Below are 19,498 nucleotides of genomic sequence, written 5' to 3'. Positions count from 1 at the left end.
TCATTCACACCGCAGTTATTCTGAAAAAAATCTTACTCTCTGTAGGTATCCCTCTTACATAAATGTTTAGTGTTTGGTTAGAAGTACCAAAAGTTGTGATGTATGCATGGTATTCCCAATAAAACACTTTCCTTAGTTGTTTTTTTTTCTTCATAGAATTTGTTTCTGTTGAAGGTATGATGTCTAACTCAAATGTTATGCATTCTACACAGCATATATGGGAATCTTTCAGGAGGACACACGTGTGTAGACTGTTAGCGAGTGTGAGAGCCCCAGGCAGGGTAGAAAGTGATTGCAGCACTAGCCCTCTCCCCATCACACACCACACACACACAGACAGCAGGAGAGGGTCTTTCTTACCCCATCTGTGGAGTTTAGGGAGATCCCTCTCTATCACAGCTGCACCCTGCAAAATCACAAGTATTGTGCCGACATGCCTCGGTCCTGTTTAGAAGCGAAGACACAGATCAAACCCCTTATTACTCATTTATGCTGACCTCTGGACAGAACATTTGTTCTGTTCTGTTCTGTTTTTTGAGCCAGAGGAACATTGTGGGGTAGCAGGATAAAAAGCATCTTCCTTCAACTGCCAGTAATATGTACAGTGAGAGACCAGATGCACCTTATTTTCGAGTGAGGGAGATTCAGGCAGTAAACCAGACTAGCCTGTTGTGTGCAAACCATCAGGGTGACCGAAGTCCCAGCTCAAAAAAAACAGAGGAAAAGGAGAAACAAAGCCAGTGTTCAATGGTATTGATTCGCTTTATAAAAACAATCTGTTCCTCTTTTTTTCATGTGCACACAGCACAGCTATTTCCTAAGGTCTGAAACTGCTGGGGGATTACTTAAAAAAGATCAATAATCGCCAGTCCACTTTTCTGGATGGTAATGTTTCACTGCAGCGTGAGGCAGAGTGGTGTAAGATATCATACTCGCACTCATGATTTAGTTCCCGTTCGCGAGTCTGGAAAAGTGACTACGTAAGACTCCACATCCAAACCCTGTCATTAAAGCGGGTGCATAGCTGGCGTGCTAGCTCATCCTTGACAACTGAGAAAATATTTATTCATCTCGACCCAGTGAAAAAATGGCCGGTTTGCAGTTTTCTTATTTTTTTTTTTTGCTCATTGTTACTGTTACTTAAGCTGGAGTAAAGAGTACCGCCCAGCACAAGTGGGAAAACAATTGCTTCTTTCATCAAATTACAATTGCTTAATGTGTCCTAGAAGTTGAGCCTTCTTTGTTTACATACTGCATTTTCCGCGGCCGCGTATTTGCATGGTAGTACATGAAAATGGACAATTTGCACCACACATTGTGATGGTGATACTGGGGTGTTTCGGTGTTCAGTCACACAACAGTATATAAGTTACTGTATATGTAAGATTTTCATATTAATGTGAATACTAATAAAACCTGGCTGGTTTCAGTAAAGGATCTTTTGAGTCAACATGTTGTGTTGCAACAAGGGATTTTCCACAAACAGCAGTGGAGTTTCAGCCAAGCCACAGGTCTCTATCTTTGAGAGCTTCTCTCCCTGGTGGTCAGAGGCTTTGGGTTGAGAGAGAGGCCTGCCATGTCAAATTAATGTGGGGGGCCACAGCACTAGGACAAAATAAAACATGACTTGGTGACTCAAAATTCTGGATAAAAATGCAGAGTCAGGCCATATCAAGTGATCTCCTTCCAAGTTGAAAGAAGGACATGAGCATGTTTTTTTTTCCCTTGTGGACAGGGTATTTGTAATGGCATCCTACTGTAGGCATTTCCCTATGGACCTGTAGACTGTAAGTATCCGAAAAGTGTAGCAGTACTTTGGGGGGGGGGGGGGGTGACGCGGGTGGGAACTCTATACCTGACCTTGGCAACACTTCTCTGGGGGGGATTTTTCCAACATCCTAGACATCCTATCCCCTCAGTGAGCCCATCACCAACAACACACAACTCAATCAGCAATCCCACAATGCTCTGTGCTCAGGGCCAGACAGGGATGGCCATGCTAAATCAAAGGACAGTAACGGCCACGACATGTTCAGAGATTTCGATTATGGAGATAGCTGCATCAGCATTGTATTGCTACGTTTTTCTGTTTATTTCTCATATATTACTGAGTGAAATGAAGCTGAAATTGTGCAATGGTGAGGCATTTACCCCACGTAGTGTTAACATGCTTTGTCCTTGTTGCTATTTCATACCCTCTCTTAACATTTTTGTAAGTATTTGATTTCTTTTGCGGCCCTGATATCAGCAGTTGCTGAAATTAACAGAAAATGTGTGAGGAAATTAAAGAACAACACATAGCGTACAGTTATACGTCTTATTCAAAGTAAAGGATAAATTGCATTGCGGTAAGATTGATTAGAGTGCTTAAACCCAGTTTTCGTATCCCCTGCTATAAACTATTCACTTCTCTGTTTACAGCTTGAGTGCTTGATTATTAGGGCATGTTTATATAAGTACTGAAGTGTATATGAATTTCATCCAAAGGCCATTACGCAGTGAGATATGTATAGAGTGATGAAAAACATGCTAAGAGCAAGTATTTATTAGCAATTGCGGCCTTGTCAAGTTTACACTGATGAAATGCCTCCCCAGTCCCCTACCTCTGAGAGGAATCTTAAGGGATGAGAGGATGAGTGAAGATGAGTTAAGAGCATATGAGGTAAGGTCTATGCACAGGGATCATTGGGGGGCATCTGCCATCATCTTGTTTGTTTGTGAGGTAAAGCGGCCGTCTCCTCCCACGCTGTGTGCTTAAGTGTGCTCCCTGTGCCTTGTGAGTGGGCTCCGAGCATCTCCACGCAAACCCGCTCTTGAATGCAGGCCTGGCCAGGCAGAGTATGTCTGAGAGACTCACGGCACTGAAGGGTGATAATGGACTTCTGTACTTCACCTTGGTGATCAAACAGATTTCAGAACCATTTTAGGACTGTCGTCCTCGTGAAAAAATAAGGCAATGCTGGTGGCCATTGCAGCTTTGATCGTGGCACTTTTCCTATCTTCTATCTGCATATTGTTTCATATGTACTCTGCATTTACTATGTGACTGTTCTGAAATAGACTAATAGAGCATTAAGCAATGTTAGAGCTCCCTTCTCTGCCTTGATCAAATCCCAATCACAATACTGCCAACTTCAGATAAGCACCTCAACTCATTGCTCTGTGGAAAACAAAAACAAGCAATACAGGAAGAGGCTCCAGAATTTTGATGGCAGTGAATATTAGATTGAAATTTATAGACCTTTTAGCTGTGTTCATTAGTAAGCATTATCAGCATGAACAAGATATGACTGATAAGGTCCGTCATAGCAGGTTATGCTGCTGATCTACGTCTGTGGTCTGGATTTATTCTATGTAGCAGAATCTGTATATAGTACACTGCCATTTCAGCCACATGGTGGGTATAACCACATCATGATGCAAGATACACTTGGTTTTAGATGATAGCTTTCTAAATGAAACATATGCATTGATGTTGTACAAAATCATTTTGCCATTGTCAGGAGTTGCCCACTTTTTCTTTCCTCATTTCTGAATAAAGGAACACATGAAATGTAAGTGGATTATACTGTGGGAGTACATAATAGCATCAACACACATGGTCTCTGTGTAAAATGGTCACATGTGCGTGAAAGTTTCAGAAACTATCCCACCAGTCAGGACACAGTGAAAGGCTTGGATGTTTCGACAGGAAAGGGGTTTTTTAATGTTATAATATGGGAACGCTTGCTTATCCTGGAGAAAATGCCTCATTCCGTTACTAGCTGAGAGCCGCTCCAGAGAGACACTCTGCTCTTTCACCACTCCGTCTGGCGTTAGGTAATCATCCTGAAGAATCAATTCAGAGGAGTCACCTTAATCAACCGTGGAAGATTTAATCTGTGTTTGAGCGCGTCAGAGCTGAGTAATTACTCATGACAGTTACTGAGCGGCAGTCAGTATAGAAAGGAGAAAGAGAGTGTATTCAGGGTAATCAGGTAATTGTATATATGCTACATAATAAAAAACAAAAAAATGCAGCCATCTTGTTAAGGCTCATCTCTCCCGGGGCAGACAGAAATGAATAGGCGCCCTTTCTTCCGAAATTACACCTTGCAAGCCATGCCCTCTCTCAGCAATGATCTGCTTTGTACCCTGAAGAAACCGATCATGTTTTATGTGCTGCATTTGCAGTCAGCTTTCAATTAGAATAGCGGTTTGCAGATTAAACAGCTGAGAGAATAAAACAGACAGGGCTTTTTTCTTTTAGTTTTGCCTCTCCCCAATAGATGAAATTGCTGTCAAATAGACTGTTTAGAAAGGACAGATCTGACTTTGTCAGCCAACAGTAACATTGGATATCTCCTAGGTCATTGTGAAAGAATGAGCTCCAACCAAACCAGAGCACAGTCAGCTGTGTGGCCCTACTTGTCATGCTGTGGTGCTCTGGACGGGGCTTCTAGAGAGCTCTGAATGACGAACGCTACAGTACAGACCACCGAGCTTTCTATGGCAGGCTCCTAGTGAGCCAGGGATTAGGAGCACTTCAGAGCTTCAAGCACCTGTGGCCTGTTCTTAGCATAACTTGACTGCTCTTCTGTGAGAGTGTCTGTCTGTGGCTTTCACTGCTGGCACCATTTGTTGGAACCTAACTACTGCAACAGACAGATTCTTCTTACCACTGCACATATAAATACATATTGTAACTGCCGATGCTGTGTTCATAATACGGATTCTAAAGTAAACAATTGTTGCCATTTTTTAGTAGCAGCACTTTAGCTATAGTTGGTTTTTGTTTGGGGTGTGTCTTGACAGAGGTGAGATCAACATTATGAGGTGACCTCATGTGAAGAAAGCCATCTGGTGTCAGTCACAACTAATCGGGGTATGCATGTAGATACAGTATGTATGCCTTCAACTTTGGAAATGAATGCACCAATGCAATGTTGTGAAGCTTCTACCTGTGAGTGCTTTCATATAAAAAACACTGTTACTTTCAGACCCCAGTAATGTTGCCAATATTCAGCACAGTGAGCTTATTGCATGTAGCACACCAGAGCTGCTACAAAATAGCTACTTAATTCAGACCAGACAATAGTCAGACATTCACCCTTAATTTACAGTACTGTTGTAGATATGTTTTGATTGTATGCCATGCTTCATAGGACTGAATGCTGAAGCAGAGTATAAAATGTATTGAGTATAGAATAAAAAAGCTTTCAGAGTATAGAATATAATACGTTCTCAACATATAACATTTTGCATGAGATCAAGCTGTTGTTCTGTTTAATCATGTATGATCCTGAATTTAATAACTCCATCATTCTGCAATGGCAGTTGAACTAAAGCATGTGAGTCATAGGTGCTTTTTTTGGGGGGGGGGGGGGGGGGGTGTAGGTGGGATATCTCGTTTGCCACTTGCGTCACTCAGTGAAAAAACGGCACACTGAACGAGGCTCCAGTGTCAGCTGAAGGTTGACACAGTGGTGTGCAGCCAGAAGCGAGCAGAGAGCTGCTTCGTAATGCCATTATAACGACACCAAAATAATGTCACATCATGACCCACTTTCCAAATATTAAAGTACTTTATCGCTAATAGTTTTTTTTTTTTTTTTTTTCCCAATGCCTGCTTTTGTAAACACATTTGTCTAACCTCACTGTGTCAGAGACTCTCGGATATTCAAGGTGCAAACAGACATCCAGCATCTCATAAAAATCGAATCCTCGCAACACATCTGAAAACAGGCACAACGTGGGAAAGCAAAGCAAGCAGATTATTGAATTATTTAACAAGTCACAGCAGCAAATGTCAGGGGTCCATCGGAAGGAAAACAAGACGAAAGCAGCGTGGTGTCTAATCAGATTGCGGACACACAGAAGAGCCCACATATCCTTTCTGAACAGCTCTGTTTACAGACTCCCACCCTTCCGTGACATCACTCATAATCATGACGCTAGAATGCCAAAGGTCTCCTGAGACCAGAATTTACAGACCAGACTCCACTGCTTTTGTGTCCACAGCAACAACATGACCAACCAATCAGTAATCCTTTTTCCTCAAAGTCAACGGACAGCAGTGAGCCTTCTTGCCATTGGTTGTTTCCATTTAGAATTGTAAAGCAGATAATCACCACAAAGTGTTTTATTCGTGTGAGGAAGCTGTCAAGATAAACGTTTTCAACTGGAGAAGTTCAAGCAGGATCCACTAGAAAACAACTGCATTTTAGATGAAAAACTAAAACATTGTGGACCATGTAAATCAATGTAAAATGTGTGGTTTCTCATGTTACCACAAATTCCCATTGGCCGGAATAGTTTTAACTTGTGAATCTCTCATGACAGCACTCACTCCCCTTGTGGCAGTGTTTCCCACAATGGCACTATATTTCAAGGATGGCACTGATGATTCAGTGTCTGAGCAGCTAATTGCAAAACTCTATTAAATGCACTTCTTGTAAGTCGCTCTGGATAAGAGCGTCTGCCAAATGAATGAATGTAAATGTACAATTTATTTGTTACTATTCTCATTATGCTACTTATAGCTTTTTTTGTGTGTTTTCCAGCACACTACAGTGCTTCCCTTCATCTTAATTGAGATGAGAACGACACATCACCAGTATCCCAGCAGGCTCTGTGGACTGCTGGCAGTGTGCAGCTTTGCAGTGGGTTATGTTCTCTGGTAAGTCCTCCTTTTGTACATAGGTTTTGTTTCTGGGCATCATGCTGTGTAGAATTCTGTGCAGAGTGACTGATCTTAAAATCTCCCATGAGTTACTACTGGATTATAGTATTGTTCAGCAATGAACTGCAAGATACCGGAAGAGAGAAAATGGTTGCCCTTGATGGCCCTTGATGATTTTTATTTGATTACACATAAGGCATTTTCCTGGGGTAATGGCAGACATGAAGGTGGTCTGTTATACTTAGCAGTTTGCTGGCTAGCAAAGTGTAATGTGCATTGAATTACAAACAGAACAGAGATTAAACCAAGTTAGAAATGTTGATTTCTCCAAAATGTTGATTTCTGCATGCACATGCCAAATTTCAACTTCAAACTTTGCAAACTGGTGGCAAACTTAAAATTGCAGGAGCTTAAATCCCAGTGTGTGTGCTAGCTGTTATGTTCTGATGGTTGTATCTGGCTGTGAAACATCATGGTTTCTGGTCTCTGTCGAGCAAACTAAGCATCACACTGGTGTGGTCATGGGTGATGTGATTGTATTCACAGTATCCATAGTGAGGCTCTGACTTCACCGATCTACAGTACTGCAATGGGCCAGCGCCTAACAGACACCATTCTGCAATGTAGCTTGATATGTTATCCTTTCAAAAAGCACACATTTTTCATGCTTCAAGACACCCATGGTATGACTGGAGCAAGTCCTACAAATGGCAGCATCCCTCACTCACTGACCCACTGAGTCACTCAGAAAGTAAGTGAATAATAAAAACCCAGACTAACATTTACCACCAGAGGTAGCAGCCATTGACCTGTTTTTCCATAACTGGTATCTTTATTTATGATGAAATGTTGCTTGTGGTTTCAGGAGTTTAAACACTGTACCTCCTTCGTTGCTAACATTACAGTCTATTCAACCCCCAGAGCCCAAATTTAGGAGAATTCAGGCCTCTGCTTCAAACTTAACTAAACTGGTCAGACGGTGTGTAAAGGTGTTGTGAAAAGCACCTGGTGCATCAGAAAAGCGCTTCGTATCTTTTTCGGGCTTAATCCCTATGAAATTAAGAGGATTAAATAAAAACAAATCTTCCCGGACTGGTGAATTCGTCTTGCTTCTGCGGAACAGCACGGTGCTGGAGTTGGGTAAATCCACAGGCTGCCTTACATGAGGATTACAGAGCCTGGATATTCCTAAAAGAGCTGACAAGCCTCCGGCGTGATGAGTTCAGCCTGAGTAGTCATTGTATTAACATGTGTCTGACCTGCGCATAGACCCAATAGTGTCAAACACTGTTATTTCACACCCATGGATATTACCGCAGAGTTAAAAATAGTCACAAATAGAAGAACGTGAGGGGAATACATGGCGCTGAGGTCAAAATACAGGGATTCCTAATCTGTTACCTGGCTTACTCTCTACCTTACTCTTAACAAGCTCAGAATAACGTTAGTCCAGTTTCGTGCTCCTAAAACCAAGTTCAATAATCCTCTTTGAGATCCCCCACTACTTTCTGAATTTCAAAATTTTATGTATTTGCACTGAATCCCCAGAATATATTACTGAAATATATGATATTTACAAGCTAATAATCAAAGATAAAAAGGAGAGTATGAATTAGATTAACTCATCCACAACAGGCAAATGTTTACATATGTATGAGGTATAAGGAAGTTCATTAAGTAAGCACTAAATCACAAGGTGCTTATTATGCCCACACCCCCATGGTGTGATAAGACACAAGACCATATGCTGTTTGTATAAGCAGACACCAAAATGACATGTAAGATAGTAAAAAAGTTACACTTTAGTTTGTTTCTTTATGTTAAGAGCAAAGTATATTGCTGTCATCTAGAGGCCTTCTGTACAGTACAGTACAGCCACACTCACTTTGCAAGAGGAGCGCCTGGCTGTGTAGGCTGGGGACGCATTGATGAGCGCTGTATCTCCCCTCTCTGCCCACAGGATGTGTTGGGTTCACCATGTCACAGGGGTGTGGGTGTACCCTCTGTTGGAGCACATCGGCCCCGTCGCCAAGGTCGTCTTCTTCTCCTCCCTGACCGCATTGATTAACATCTACTACGTCCTCGGGGAAATACTCAACAGCTACATTTGGGACTCCTCAAAATGTAAGCCTGTATCTTTGGCAGCTTCTGTCTCACACCCCCTCCTCGACCCCCCACCTCCCACCAACCGTACCACTTATAGCAAACAGTATAGTGCCGAAACCTGAAATCTCACAGAGGACCCATGTTGGCATACTTTCCTGTACAGATTCCTGGGGTTTGAGAGCTAGCGGTAGGATACACATTCTTTGGCATTTTTGCATTAAAAATGCAGACTGCAAGGTCCGTGGGAGTAGAGCAACCTGCAGCTCGGAATAACAGATGGGAACAGGGTGATAAGCAGTCTGACTGCAGCAGACACCGAATCCCTTTCCACCTCCCACCTGTTTGACACCAGCCCACAAATCACTGACAGGATTCTCAGCACACATTTACCTTGCCATTCTCCCTGCTCCTCTGTTGATTTAATCAATTTCACTCGACCTCGGCTCAACAATTAAGTTCATGTGGAAAATGGAAAATGTCAACCAGGATAAGTCAACATAGGATAATGTGATGGATTTCTTGCAAACTGGGCCAAAACAAAGGTCAGCGTTATGAACATTTAGGTTTAGTGACTTCTGTCAACTAAATCCAGCAGGTATCGCATCACAAATTATGGTCATCCTACTTAATCTCCCTGTTCTGTGGATACTCTTTACTGTAAGTGACTGTATCTGCCTGAGGTGTGGATACTTAGTACTGTAAACTACAGTATCTACCTGGCCTGTGAGACACTGTAGCTGCATTCACCTGTGGACATTTAGTACCATAAGATACTGTATCTACCAGACCTTTGGACAGATAGCACTGTAATATACTGTATCCCCTTAACCTGTGCACACTTAAAGTAGTATTGTGAGATAATGTATCTGCTGGCTATAGGGTGACCAACTCCCACTTCAGCCTCATGCTTTTTACACTTGTGGCAGGTCATTGCAAATTTTTTGGTTTGGTTTCTGCATCAGGTAACAAATTTCACTCCAGGGGCACCCAGCTATAATACTTATTCCTTACTGTGTGTCTGCAGGTGTTCCAGACTCAGACAAACCCAAAACAGACTGAAACCCAGGACAGAAGAGGAAGTGTCCATTTGCTGCGTTACACTCTCAGTATAAACCCAGCACTTGCAAGGCCAGAACTTAAAAAAACATATCTTGTATAAATTATGTGCTGGAAGAATCAAATTTGATTGCTTCATTTTTGTAACAGAACCTATAAGCTATTTTTTTTTTTTTTTTTGCCAATGGAACCCCCCTTCGGGTTGTTGGAATGTGTCTCAGAGCTCAGAGAACGCCTGAAAGTTGTCATTGAGAAATTAATCTTTCAGTGTCACGGGAGTAGATACATCGCTGAGGGAGGGTTCTATGAATTCAGGTATTATTCTTTTTATCAAGTTAATATGTTCTGAAGACCAGCTATAATTTGAGCACCTAATTTCTCATGTCTCATATTAAATTATCTTTTTTTCTTCAAGTATATTTAAGATGCTTACATGCACTAAGAATTAGATTTCTTTTTTTCTGAACGTGGAAAAGTTTCTATCAGAGCTGCTGAACATGAATGCTAGCCTTTTCATGGCTTCGCTTAGAGCTGTGCTACAGAATGTAATTCTCTAGAACAGCCAAAAACAGGGAATAATTGCTTTCAAAGCAGCATTCTTGTGTTGTATGATTTTTTGTTGTATGTTTTTTGTCACTTGACCACTGATGTTTCACCTTATGGTCTTCCATTTAAAAAAGGTGTTAATTAATGGACATATTTGGATCAGAGCAATCAGAAGTTGAGACAGTGACGGGGCATTCTCTTTAAGCTTATTTTCAAGGCACCAAGAGCTGTTCTCTGGGAATTTATCTGTAGCTTACCTGACCATTCTCTTTTAAGATACAATTTCAATTACCAATCAATATTAACTTAAGGTTTTCTAGGAAACCTCAGTAAGTGCATGAACCTTCAGGGGAAGTGTTTAGTTGGACGTACCAAGGAGACTCCAAGTACTTTGCCTACAGAAATAAAAAAAAATGATATTGGGATGTCCAACAAAGTACTTTTCCTGGGTTTATTTGGTCACAGAACAACCCTGGGTGCCTTGTGCTGTGGCTGTCCACTGTGAATGAGGAGGGAAAAGCTTTGTGAAGGGGGTTTGGCTGCGGCTGCCTCCCTCTCAGGTTCAGCTCAATGGGCTGTCCCAGGGACGGGAGGGGCAGCTATTCAATTAAAGAGAAAAATCACTCCGTTTATGATTTACTGTTTGTGCTGTATTTTCTCTGGCGTTTCTCTGCCCAGCGACAGACACAGGCCGAGCCCAAACATAACAATTCCTTTGCACTGCACAGAGCAAGCATTTAACAAGAAGCACACATTCCAGCCCTCTGGAGAAGGACTTAGTTCCCACAGCAGTACATTAAAAAAGATGTGTTTGTGCGTGTGTGCACATATAGACTATATTATTTAGATATTTATTCATGTATTCATTCAATAGAGACATTTTAGGGTGACATATAATGCATGAGATTATTACAATAGCAAACAAAATTTAAAAATTAACATCATGAATGTATTACAGCTGTAAAAATATAAGATTTTAAAGAATAATATTGCAATTGATATTGCAATATTGAAAGGCTCATATATGCAAGATTTAATATGGTTGAGAGAAACAAGAATATCTGAAAGGCCAAAAATGCAAAAGCAACTGAATCAGTAGAAAGAGCGTGAACACCTTCCTTCCACTCAATTTTCACAGAGTGCAGAAGCAGAAAGAGGACAGGTGAGCAGCGTTGCGAATTAGTGTGAATAGTACGGCTACACTGTCATGAACAAGGCTGTTAATGGGGGGGGGGGGGGGGGGGGGGGCATATGTACAATCACATTAACACATTTTATACTGACAACAAACCTGTCCAAACACCACTCCTCCCCCCTTCCATAGCCATGCTCTCTCTTAGTTAATCTTTCTTATCCTCACATTATCTGTCTAAAACCCAGCAAAACCATGGTCTAGTCATTGTGTCTTGTGGTCTTGTCAAATCAATTACAGCAAATGTAAAATGAAATATTCTTTTATTGTTTTAGAGAGTGAATGGTTCCTTTGAAGTGGAACAGAAATAGGTACACCTGACAACTATTGTTTTTTTAATCCTGCCAAAAAAATGATATCTAGTGTACTAAGTCACTGAAGATGCGTTTTTTGTTCGAGTTGAGTATGTGTGTCTGTAGACACGTTCTATCAGCCTGATAACCAGAGAATGACACTTCACAGACTTCTCATTAACACTTTAGGTACCCCTTATGGAGGTGACAAATTGAATACATTTTGAAGGATGTGGTTGCATACATTTGCATATTGATGAGGAAAAGTGTGTTTTTGTTGCCAGGGGTTTACGATGTAACTCTTACAGTAGCTTATCTTAAGTAACGTGACATAAATTATAAGCCAATCAAAGGACAGGGGAATCAAAAGTGGGTACAGAACATTTTCATTTTCAATCAGACCACAGATCACGTAAACTCCCCCAATTGTATCTTCTGTGTTTATGGGAATTAAACAAATGTCATTTCCCCATTGTTCCATCCAGTTAATCTGTTTTTTTACTGGGTTGATCACCATGGAACAGCACTGCATAAGAAATGTACAATTCCCTCACGCACCTCTGACTGCTTCCAGTGAACATATACTCACAGAAACCTGCTCAATACTCCTCGTACAGTGTCCTCCTTTGGGGACATTCATTGGGCTGGGACTATCACCAATTCCACTGTTTTTCATTGCTACCACAGGAGTGAAACTTAAATGAACCATATTGTATTACTCCAGCTCTTTTTCAGATTACAGTACAATTCAGCAGTATTATCTATAATGCATTTTAAAATATTTTACTGCAAACCTGCAAACATTGTACAAGCCCTGATAATTGTAAACATATTTTGCTCAGATAAAAATAAGTATGCAGAATGCATTATCAGCAATCAAGGAGTCATCACACAGCATAGAACAAAAACTCTTGGGATTGTTAGGCATTTCATCGAGGGGGCCCTAATGAAAATGTTACTGCTCGGTTTTATAGTCTTTGTTTCCCCATACTGATACAGAATGTCCATCTAGCACTTAGTAACAGGTCCCGGAAAAACACACAGGACACTTAGCAAGAGATCGCAGGAAAGAAAGGGGACCCTTTAAGGGAAGCGCAGCTCAGATGAAGTTCTGCCAGCCTCACAGTGAGTCACATGTGGAACATACTGCAGCACAGCATGTCTGACGAGCGGCTGCATCTGCATCTCAGAATTACGCCGCTGCAAAAAGGGACCGCCACTGACACTCATTCAAACACACCAGGCCGGTCTGAAAGCAATAAAAATCTAAGAATGGGGGCAGCCGTTCTGAGCTTGACTTTGTGCCTCAATACTGACAGAAGTGTTGAAGCAGGACTTCCATGCAGTGATGCACCAGTGAGGGAACAGATCAGTAACCAGAAGGGTTTGGTTTCAAATCCCAGGTTGGGCACTGTTCAGTAAGTCCTGCTGAATTACATAAGTGACCAGAAATGCAAATATTTTAGTATGTAAAAATGGAATATATGCCAACTACCAAATGAATAAATAATGTAACATACCATGATGTAACATTCAGACTTCACTTAGTCCCCGCAGAGAGATCTCAACCGATAAACAGGAAAAGTGTTTTTGGCATTACTAATGCAGCAGACCTTCAATGGAGACTGCACCAGCAGCTAAAAGCTTGGGTACAAATTTGCCTTTTGTGGTACAGGCGCTTAATGTCAATCCCCACCCCCAAGACTGACGGTTTAAGTGGTGTGTGCATGCGATGGGGAAGTGCAGAGATATATGAAATGTGGCACATGAAATGTGGGAGCCCAGCTGACAGAGGGAAGGGACAGCGTGGGTGCTTTGGGTTTATTTTGCCATTTCATGTTCTTTCTTCTAATGTGACTCACATCTGTGAACAATGCTGGCACACAACCCAAGCTGAGCACTTGACAATGCTGGCCCTGCCCTGTACTTTCTTCTTTGATTGCTGAAACTTGTGACACCTGAATTTAGCTGTAATTACCTGCGGTGCCACGGTCAGCGCATTCAGCTTTTGTGAAACCGTTTAGATTTCACAAAGCAAATCCACCACATTCTTGCCAGATGCCTTCTTACATGTTTGGTTTTTGTGTTCTGTGTAGAACAAACAAGACAGAAGAGGTATGATGACATTTCAATTGTTTCAACAGAACATCATGACTAACCCAGCTGGCTGACATGGTAACCACCGTTAGTCCACATTTCAAAACAAAAGCCTATGTAGTGTAAAACTGATTTTGAATTTCACCATAAATAAAATATCCAATTTCCCAAATTTAGTTCATAAAAGTAAGCCAAATACATTGAGATCCTTGGCTCAGCCTGGTGTGAAACCTTTCTAACAAGGCACTGCTGGAACACAAAAAGCTTTCTGTACATATCACTACATTCCTCATCCCGTTCTGGTTTACCAACTCGGATGATGGAGAACAGAAAAATCAGAGAGTGAACAGATTATACGGTGGAAAGGAGGGGGGGTCTTTCCAAATGCCACTAATCCCTCTGACAGGCCGTCAAAACGGAGACAGACTATGCCGGAATCCAACGCCGACACTGAACAGGAACAGCACAGCGACCCTAACAGACGGCTCGCGCACCTGTACCGGGGAAACGGAGGGAACTGGAGCTTGGGACCCGGGGTTGTGTGAGGACACGAGGCGCAGGCTGGAGGCAAACCCACTCAGTGCTCCAGCGCTGTCCTGCCCCTGCCAACGTCTGTCTGCGCTGTGAACCACTGCTCTGCCCGCTGCCCACTGCCTTGCAGGAAAGCCGCAGAGGAGAGAGGCTCACGGGCTGCTTTCACCAGCACAGCGCTGAGCTGCACAAAAGCATCCTTCAGCACTGTAACCAACTTCAAACCATATTAAACACAGAACAACAAAGGTGTCTATTGTACGCTGTGCGCTGAAATCATGTAGGCTGAATAAACAAAGGAGAGATTCAAAACACCTTTTACCATACACAAAATACAGCTTTAATAACTACACATAATTCCAGTGTTGTAATCATTAGAGGGAGAACTGATATAACTCAGCTAAAATATACAAGACGGTCCTCAAAGGATGTACTTAATATATCCAGGAGGAATCCTAGCGCGATTCACAGTACAACAGGGCTGTTTTTCCAGTTCATTTCAGAGAAACCATTGTCTCCTCTACAGCACTGCTTTCCAGGTCTTGGACTTTATTGCCTGGTGACTGGAGCCCCCTGCTGGACACATGAAAAACTGTCCTCTTTGCTTTGGATTACTTCAGTCCTTCCTTGTTCTAGGCTTAGGGGCTAAAAGCAAAGGCAAGCATAAGTGTGAGGGTCATGCAAACACACAGCACTTATTCAGTCACATACAATGAATGCATTGTCTGTAATCAGACACAGTGGGCATTACATCATAGACTCTTACCATTGGGGTTCTCCTGTTTGTAAAATGCCTTCAGCATCTCCACGGCCTCATCAGCTCTGAAGCCTGATACACACTAAACAGCGGAAGAATGCAAGTTCAGTCTTGGTGCTTCGCTGCAAAGGACTGCTCTAATGCATGCTTTTGGCCTCGGTTTTCTATGTTTTTTTTTTTTTGCTTCCCTGGGAAACTTCCTCTCTGCAGTGCTTTGTGATAATTGTATAAAAAAAAAAAAAAATAGCTATAACAAATTCAATGACAGGTTGATGAACTGATTGACTGTGTGATTGATGCATTCATTCATTTCAACCAAATACTGAGTGTCTATGTCCTCATATTCAATATGTTCACATTGTCATAGACAAACCGAGGAAAAATTACAAGACAGTACATGTCATTCCTAAAATATTTTAACTAAATAAACAATAAAGGCAGATGTTGAGATTTGGTGTCTTTTCCAGGTCCGTAAAGCATATCTGTAACGTAGGAGACAGAATTAGTGCTGCCAGGTTAAGACTTCCTGTCCCCAATGTACAGAAGCAAACACTAACACCTGGGGTTCAGTGGACAAACACGGAAGCCATAATGGCAAAAACAATAATTGCTCGTTCAGCCTAATTGCATGACAGTGTAAATTTTACTCATTCAACTACAGACATTAGAATCCAAGATCCAGTCATAAGCAGTAAGGATTTTACTGTATGATTGGCTGTCATCGGATATGAACAGGTAGAGAATGAGTGTAAACAGCATGTATGAGAGCCCAGACAGACAGGTTGTTTTCGACCTGCTGGTCCAGCGCGCATTGCAGAGGTCAAGCAGGCTATACAGTACCTTGAATGGGGCTCCACTGCAAGCCAGCTCATCTGCAGGGATGTTCAGGACGGATCCACAGCCACCAAACCGCTCATTTCTGCACCCATACACCACCAGTGGGATGTCTGTCCCACAGTTAAGGCACCCACTCTTCCTGCTAAATGAACTTGTGCCCAGCTGCTGTACATAAATTGCCCCATTGTTCTGGAATGCTGAACACATTTTTCTGCCCTTCATTATTTGAGACTTACTATTTTTGCCCATTGGAATCCTGCCACCTGGACAGCATTGCATTAGAGGTAAGTTTCACAGCTTTATCCAACATTCTTGTATAATGTGCAAAATTAAAAACCAACCACAAAACTCAAAAACTGACATCAGAGAATCTAATCTTCAGATAAGGATATGCCCTACCCAAATACCCAAATTACTTTGTGGAACTGTGAGAAACATTTTAAGGAAATTTGATCAATCAGTCCAAAGCCTTATTTCAGCAATTCAGAACAAACCGAATTGAGCACTGATTTGCCACATGTAAAAGGAAAACAGGCCAGTATGATCACAGTCTGTAATCATTACATCTAGAATTCACCAAAAGCTGAAGTTGAAAGAGAAAGATGTTTTACTGTAGCCAACATAGTCTATTATTTTAAAGAGACACAGAGAGACAGATTATACCATCTTCAGAAGAGTTTGAGCATTACAGCGAAACACACCAGGTATGCAATGGCTTGAATGAGGGTTGATTGGGTGGCTGCAGCAGTACCTTCACATTTTTCTCTCTCCATTTATTCTGAATTTTCTGTTTTCAGTGAGTGTGCACTATGGAAGGGCTTATCAGAAAGTGAAAACCAGGAAGTACTACAATACCATCATTAGGAAGTGTAACTGACAGGAACTTGGGCCTCCTACCTGACATAGACAAGAAAACTTGGGACACTCGGGTCAATGATGCATGTTTAGAGAACAACCTAATTGGGAACACTGAATGGAAAGTGAAGGAGGGTCACATATAAGCCATGCATATCTGTTGGAGCCGAAGCCTTCACAAGAGCCTGTCACTGGAGCTGATGCACCATGCAGCAAAAAGAATGGAAGAGCTGAAAAACATACTGCCACAGCCATCTGGCATTCTGAGCATGGCACCTCTGAGGAAAAATAAGTGTTCAGCCAGAGCAACCCATTATACGCATCACATCCACAGTTCACCCACAATAAAAATACCCCAGCCTCCCCAGGCTTGACTCTAGTCACAGCTAAGGCTAACACCAGTTTTTGTTTTAATTTAATGGCTAAAGCTCAAGTCTGAAGTCTGAGTTACAAACATAACCTAACCAGCTGCACAGATGAAAAGGATTTTAGGATCCAGGTCATGATAGAGGAGTACATAGGCGTGCAAGTTCATCAGGGAAACTGCTTTTCAGGAGTAATCTACCCTCATTATATGCCATTACATTTATCTATTATCTCCTAGTGATCAATGCAAAGAGATCACTAAAGTGCTCGGTATAAATGGAGTGGCATCTCCAATCAATTTGTTCACCTGTGGCAAGGCCTCAGAGTTTAGGAGGTATATAAGGAGATTGCATGTTATCGAATGAACATGTTGAACGCAGTGACGCTTTAGTATGTTAGCTTCAATTTGAAAAAATGGTGATTGCAGAGCTCTTCATGAATTAGTGACTGACAAGAAAATAATAGAAAAGTGACAGCTACGTATCATATCCCATTGTTAAGGGTAGTGTAGAGTGGGATTTTTCAGGACTATAGGATACTCAGCAAGCGCAAGGCCCCAGCACACATGATGCACGGCTCCACAGTCACATAGAGCACGGTCTGCTTAAACACTTCCACAGGGTCCCTGTTCTCCTGACGACACCACTCCAGCACCTGGTCCAGAGCCACCATTTCTGCATGCCGAGTGGCCTGGAACATAAACCCAAGGAAAAACAATCTTTCATAAGGTTGTTAGTCAAGTAAATTAACAATATGTGAAAAAACCTGAGAACTTAAGGAGTTTAATGGTGAGAACAGGCTGTTCTTCCCAGCTAAAACGGTTTGTTCTTTCCCTTTCAGACCACACCACACTGTCATAACCCTTCAACTGATCTGCTGATTTATTTTTGGAATGTGACTGATAACTGCCTGTCAAATGTGTTTGAAATTTTTGTTCTTGAAGGAAGCTAACTTACCGTTCATCAAATGCATTTTTTCAACATCTGCTATCACACCATCTAATGATATTTCAGCAAATACATGTACAAGAATGAGCTGATCATGCCATGGGATCTTTATCGTTAACAAATATAAATTACTTTAAGAGTAACATTCTAAAAAGAAACATAAAACAGATTGTGCAATAAAGTTAGGGACATTCGTGTTAAGTTTTAGATTGCTCACAAACATCACTAGACAAAATCACGCACCTCTCTCACTTTTGTGGTTCACTGCATTTCGTGGTTTGAATATAGCAGAAGACCACTAAATCAGCGTTTCCCAAAGCTCTCTTGGAGGACCCCTTGTCCTGCATGTTTTAGATCTCTCCCTGCTCCAACACAGCTGATTGAAATGATCAGTTTATTATTAAGCAGCTTCAGAAGTTCATAACGAGTTGATTGTATGAATCAGCTGTGCTGGAGCAGGGAGAGATCTAACGCATGCGGGACAAGGGGTGCTCCAGGAGAGGGTTGGGAAACACTGCACTAAATGAACGTACACCTTAAGTCTGTCAATGAATCCACAACACACAGCACCCCAAACGGACCTTGTGCCCACTTTGCTCATTTCTAAAGGTTAACCCACATTTACGATCCCATTCAGAATGATACTCACATTTTTGGTTTCATTCACTTCATTTCTCCCTTTGCCCAGAATTTCACTGTTGTACACCATTAAACATCCAACAGGTACTTCTCCGCTCTCCAAAGCCTCTTTAGCCTACCAAAAGATGGAAGTTTGTATAGCAGCTCGCGGTTTTCAGTGCTGAATACAGATTCAGGCATTTGGTCATAAAAGAGGCAACTAGCTAGGTCGATGGATACAAAACATCACCTTCACAATACATTAGGTTTAGACAGCTAACTATCTATTGATATACGTCTTACCATGTCAAAAGCTTTCTGCATCCAGCTTTCTATCTCTTCAGATGACGGACTAAAAGAGTCTTCCAGATCTGCAGGGGTTTCCTCTAATTTTGTCTCCATATTCATAAAACCACAGTTTGGGACTATTCGCTCGATAGCTAGTTAGCTAGGTAGCTAGCGAACACGTTTTGTTGTCAAACACCACCTCCAATATGAGATTTATAACAATCCCAGGACAAACTTAACTTTCTTGTGGATGTCTGCTTGCATACGTCTAGAAGATCAGGGGAGACATGCCGTTCCGGTTAAACTGTTCGGAACTCGGAACTGTTTATCCGTAGAATATTTGGTGGG

The 19,498-nt window shown here is 41.8% G+C and overlaps 2 protein-coding genes across 2 annotated transcripts in view; one reads left to right on the top strand and one right to left on the bottom strand.

Moving 5' to 3' along the window:
- aig1 (androgen-induced 1 (H. sapiens)) overlaps positions 1–11,195 on the top strand; it is a 33,091-nt gene extending 21,896 nt beyond the window's left edge. The window contains exons 4-6 of the mRNA XM_036550328.1: positions 6,543–6,658; positions 8,622–8,785; positions 9,792–11,195. Of these exons, the coding sequence (XP_036406221.1) occupies positions 6,543–6,658; positions 8,622–8,785; positions 9,792–9,826 (315 nt within the window). The 3' untranslated portion in view covers positions 9,827–11,195. The remainder of the gene's footprint in view (positions 1–6,542; positions 6,659–8,621; positions 8,786–9,791) is intronic.
- A 3,673-nt stretch (positions 11,196–14,868) lies between these two features.
- On the bottom strand, positions 14,869–19,437 carry adat2 (adenosine deaminase tRNA specific 2). The gene is made up of 6 exons (XM_036550468.1): positions 19,166–19,437; positions 18,894–18,998; positions 17,837–17,987; positions 16,080–16,186; positions 15,249–15,321; positions 14,869–15,127 (listed from the first exon to the last, which is right to left on the bottom strand). Exons 1-6 carry the CDS (start codon positions 19,268–19,270, stop codon positions 15,099–15,101), a joined length of 570 nt encoding a protein of 189 aa, XP_036406361.1. The 5' UTR covers positions 19,271–19,437; the 3' UTR covers positions 14,869–15,098.
- Between the last annotated feature and the right edge of the window lie 61 nt (positions 19,438–19,498).

This window comes from Megalops cyprinoides, chromosome 17 (assembly GCF_013368585.1).
Source record: "Megalops cyprinoides isolate fMegCyp1 chromosome 17, fMegCyp1.pri, whole genome shotgun sequence".
Lineage (NCBI taxonomy): Eukaryota > Metazoa > Chordata > Actinopteri > Elopiformes > Megalopidae > Megalops > Megalops cyprinoides.
The sequence above is the reverse complement of the archived record's forward strand: the minus strand, read 5'-3'. Positions and strand labels throughout refer to the sequence as shown.

Bases quoted from the DNA above. Each gene is read 5' to 3' on its own strand.
- adat2 (XM_036550468.1), bottom strand. From the start codon at position 19,270: ATGAATATGGAGACAAAATTAGAGGAAACCCCTGCAGATCTGGAAGAC. The intron at 17,988-18,893 runs GTGAGTATCATT...TTTATGTTCCAG, and splicing joins AAGTGAATGAAACCAAAAAT to GCCACTCGGCATGCAGAAAT. The intron at 15,322-16,079 runs GTACTGTATAGC...TCCGCTGTTTAG, and splicing joins GCAGTGGAGCCCCATTCAAG to TGTGTATCAGGCTTCAGAGC.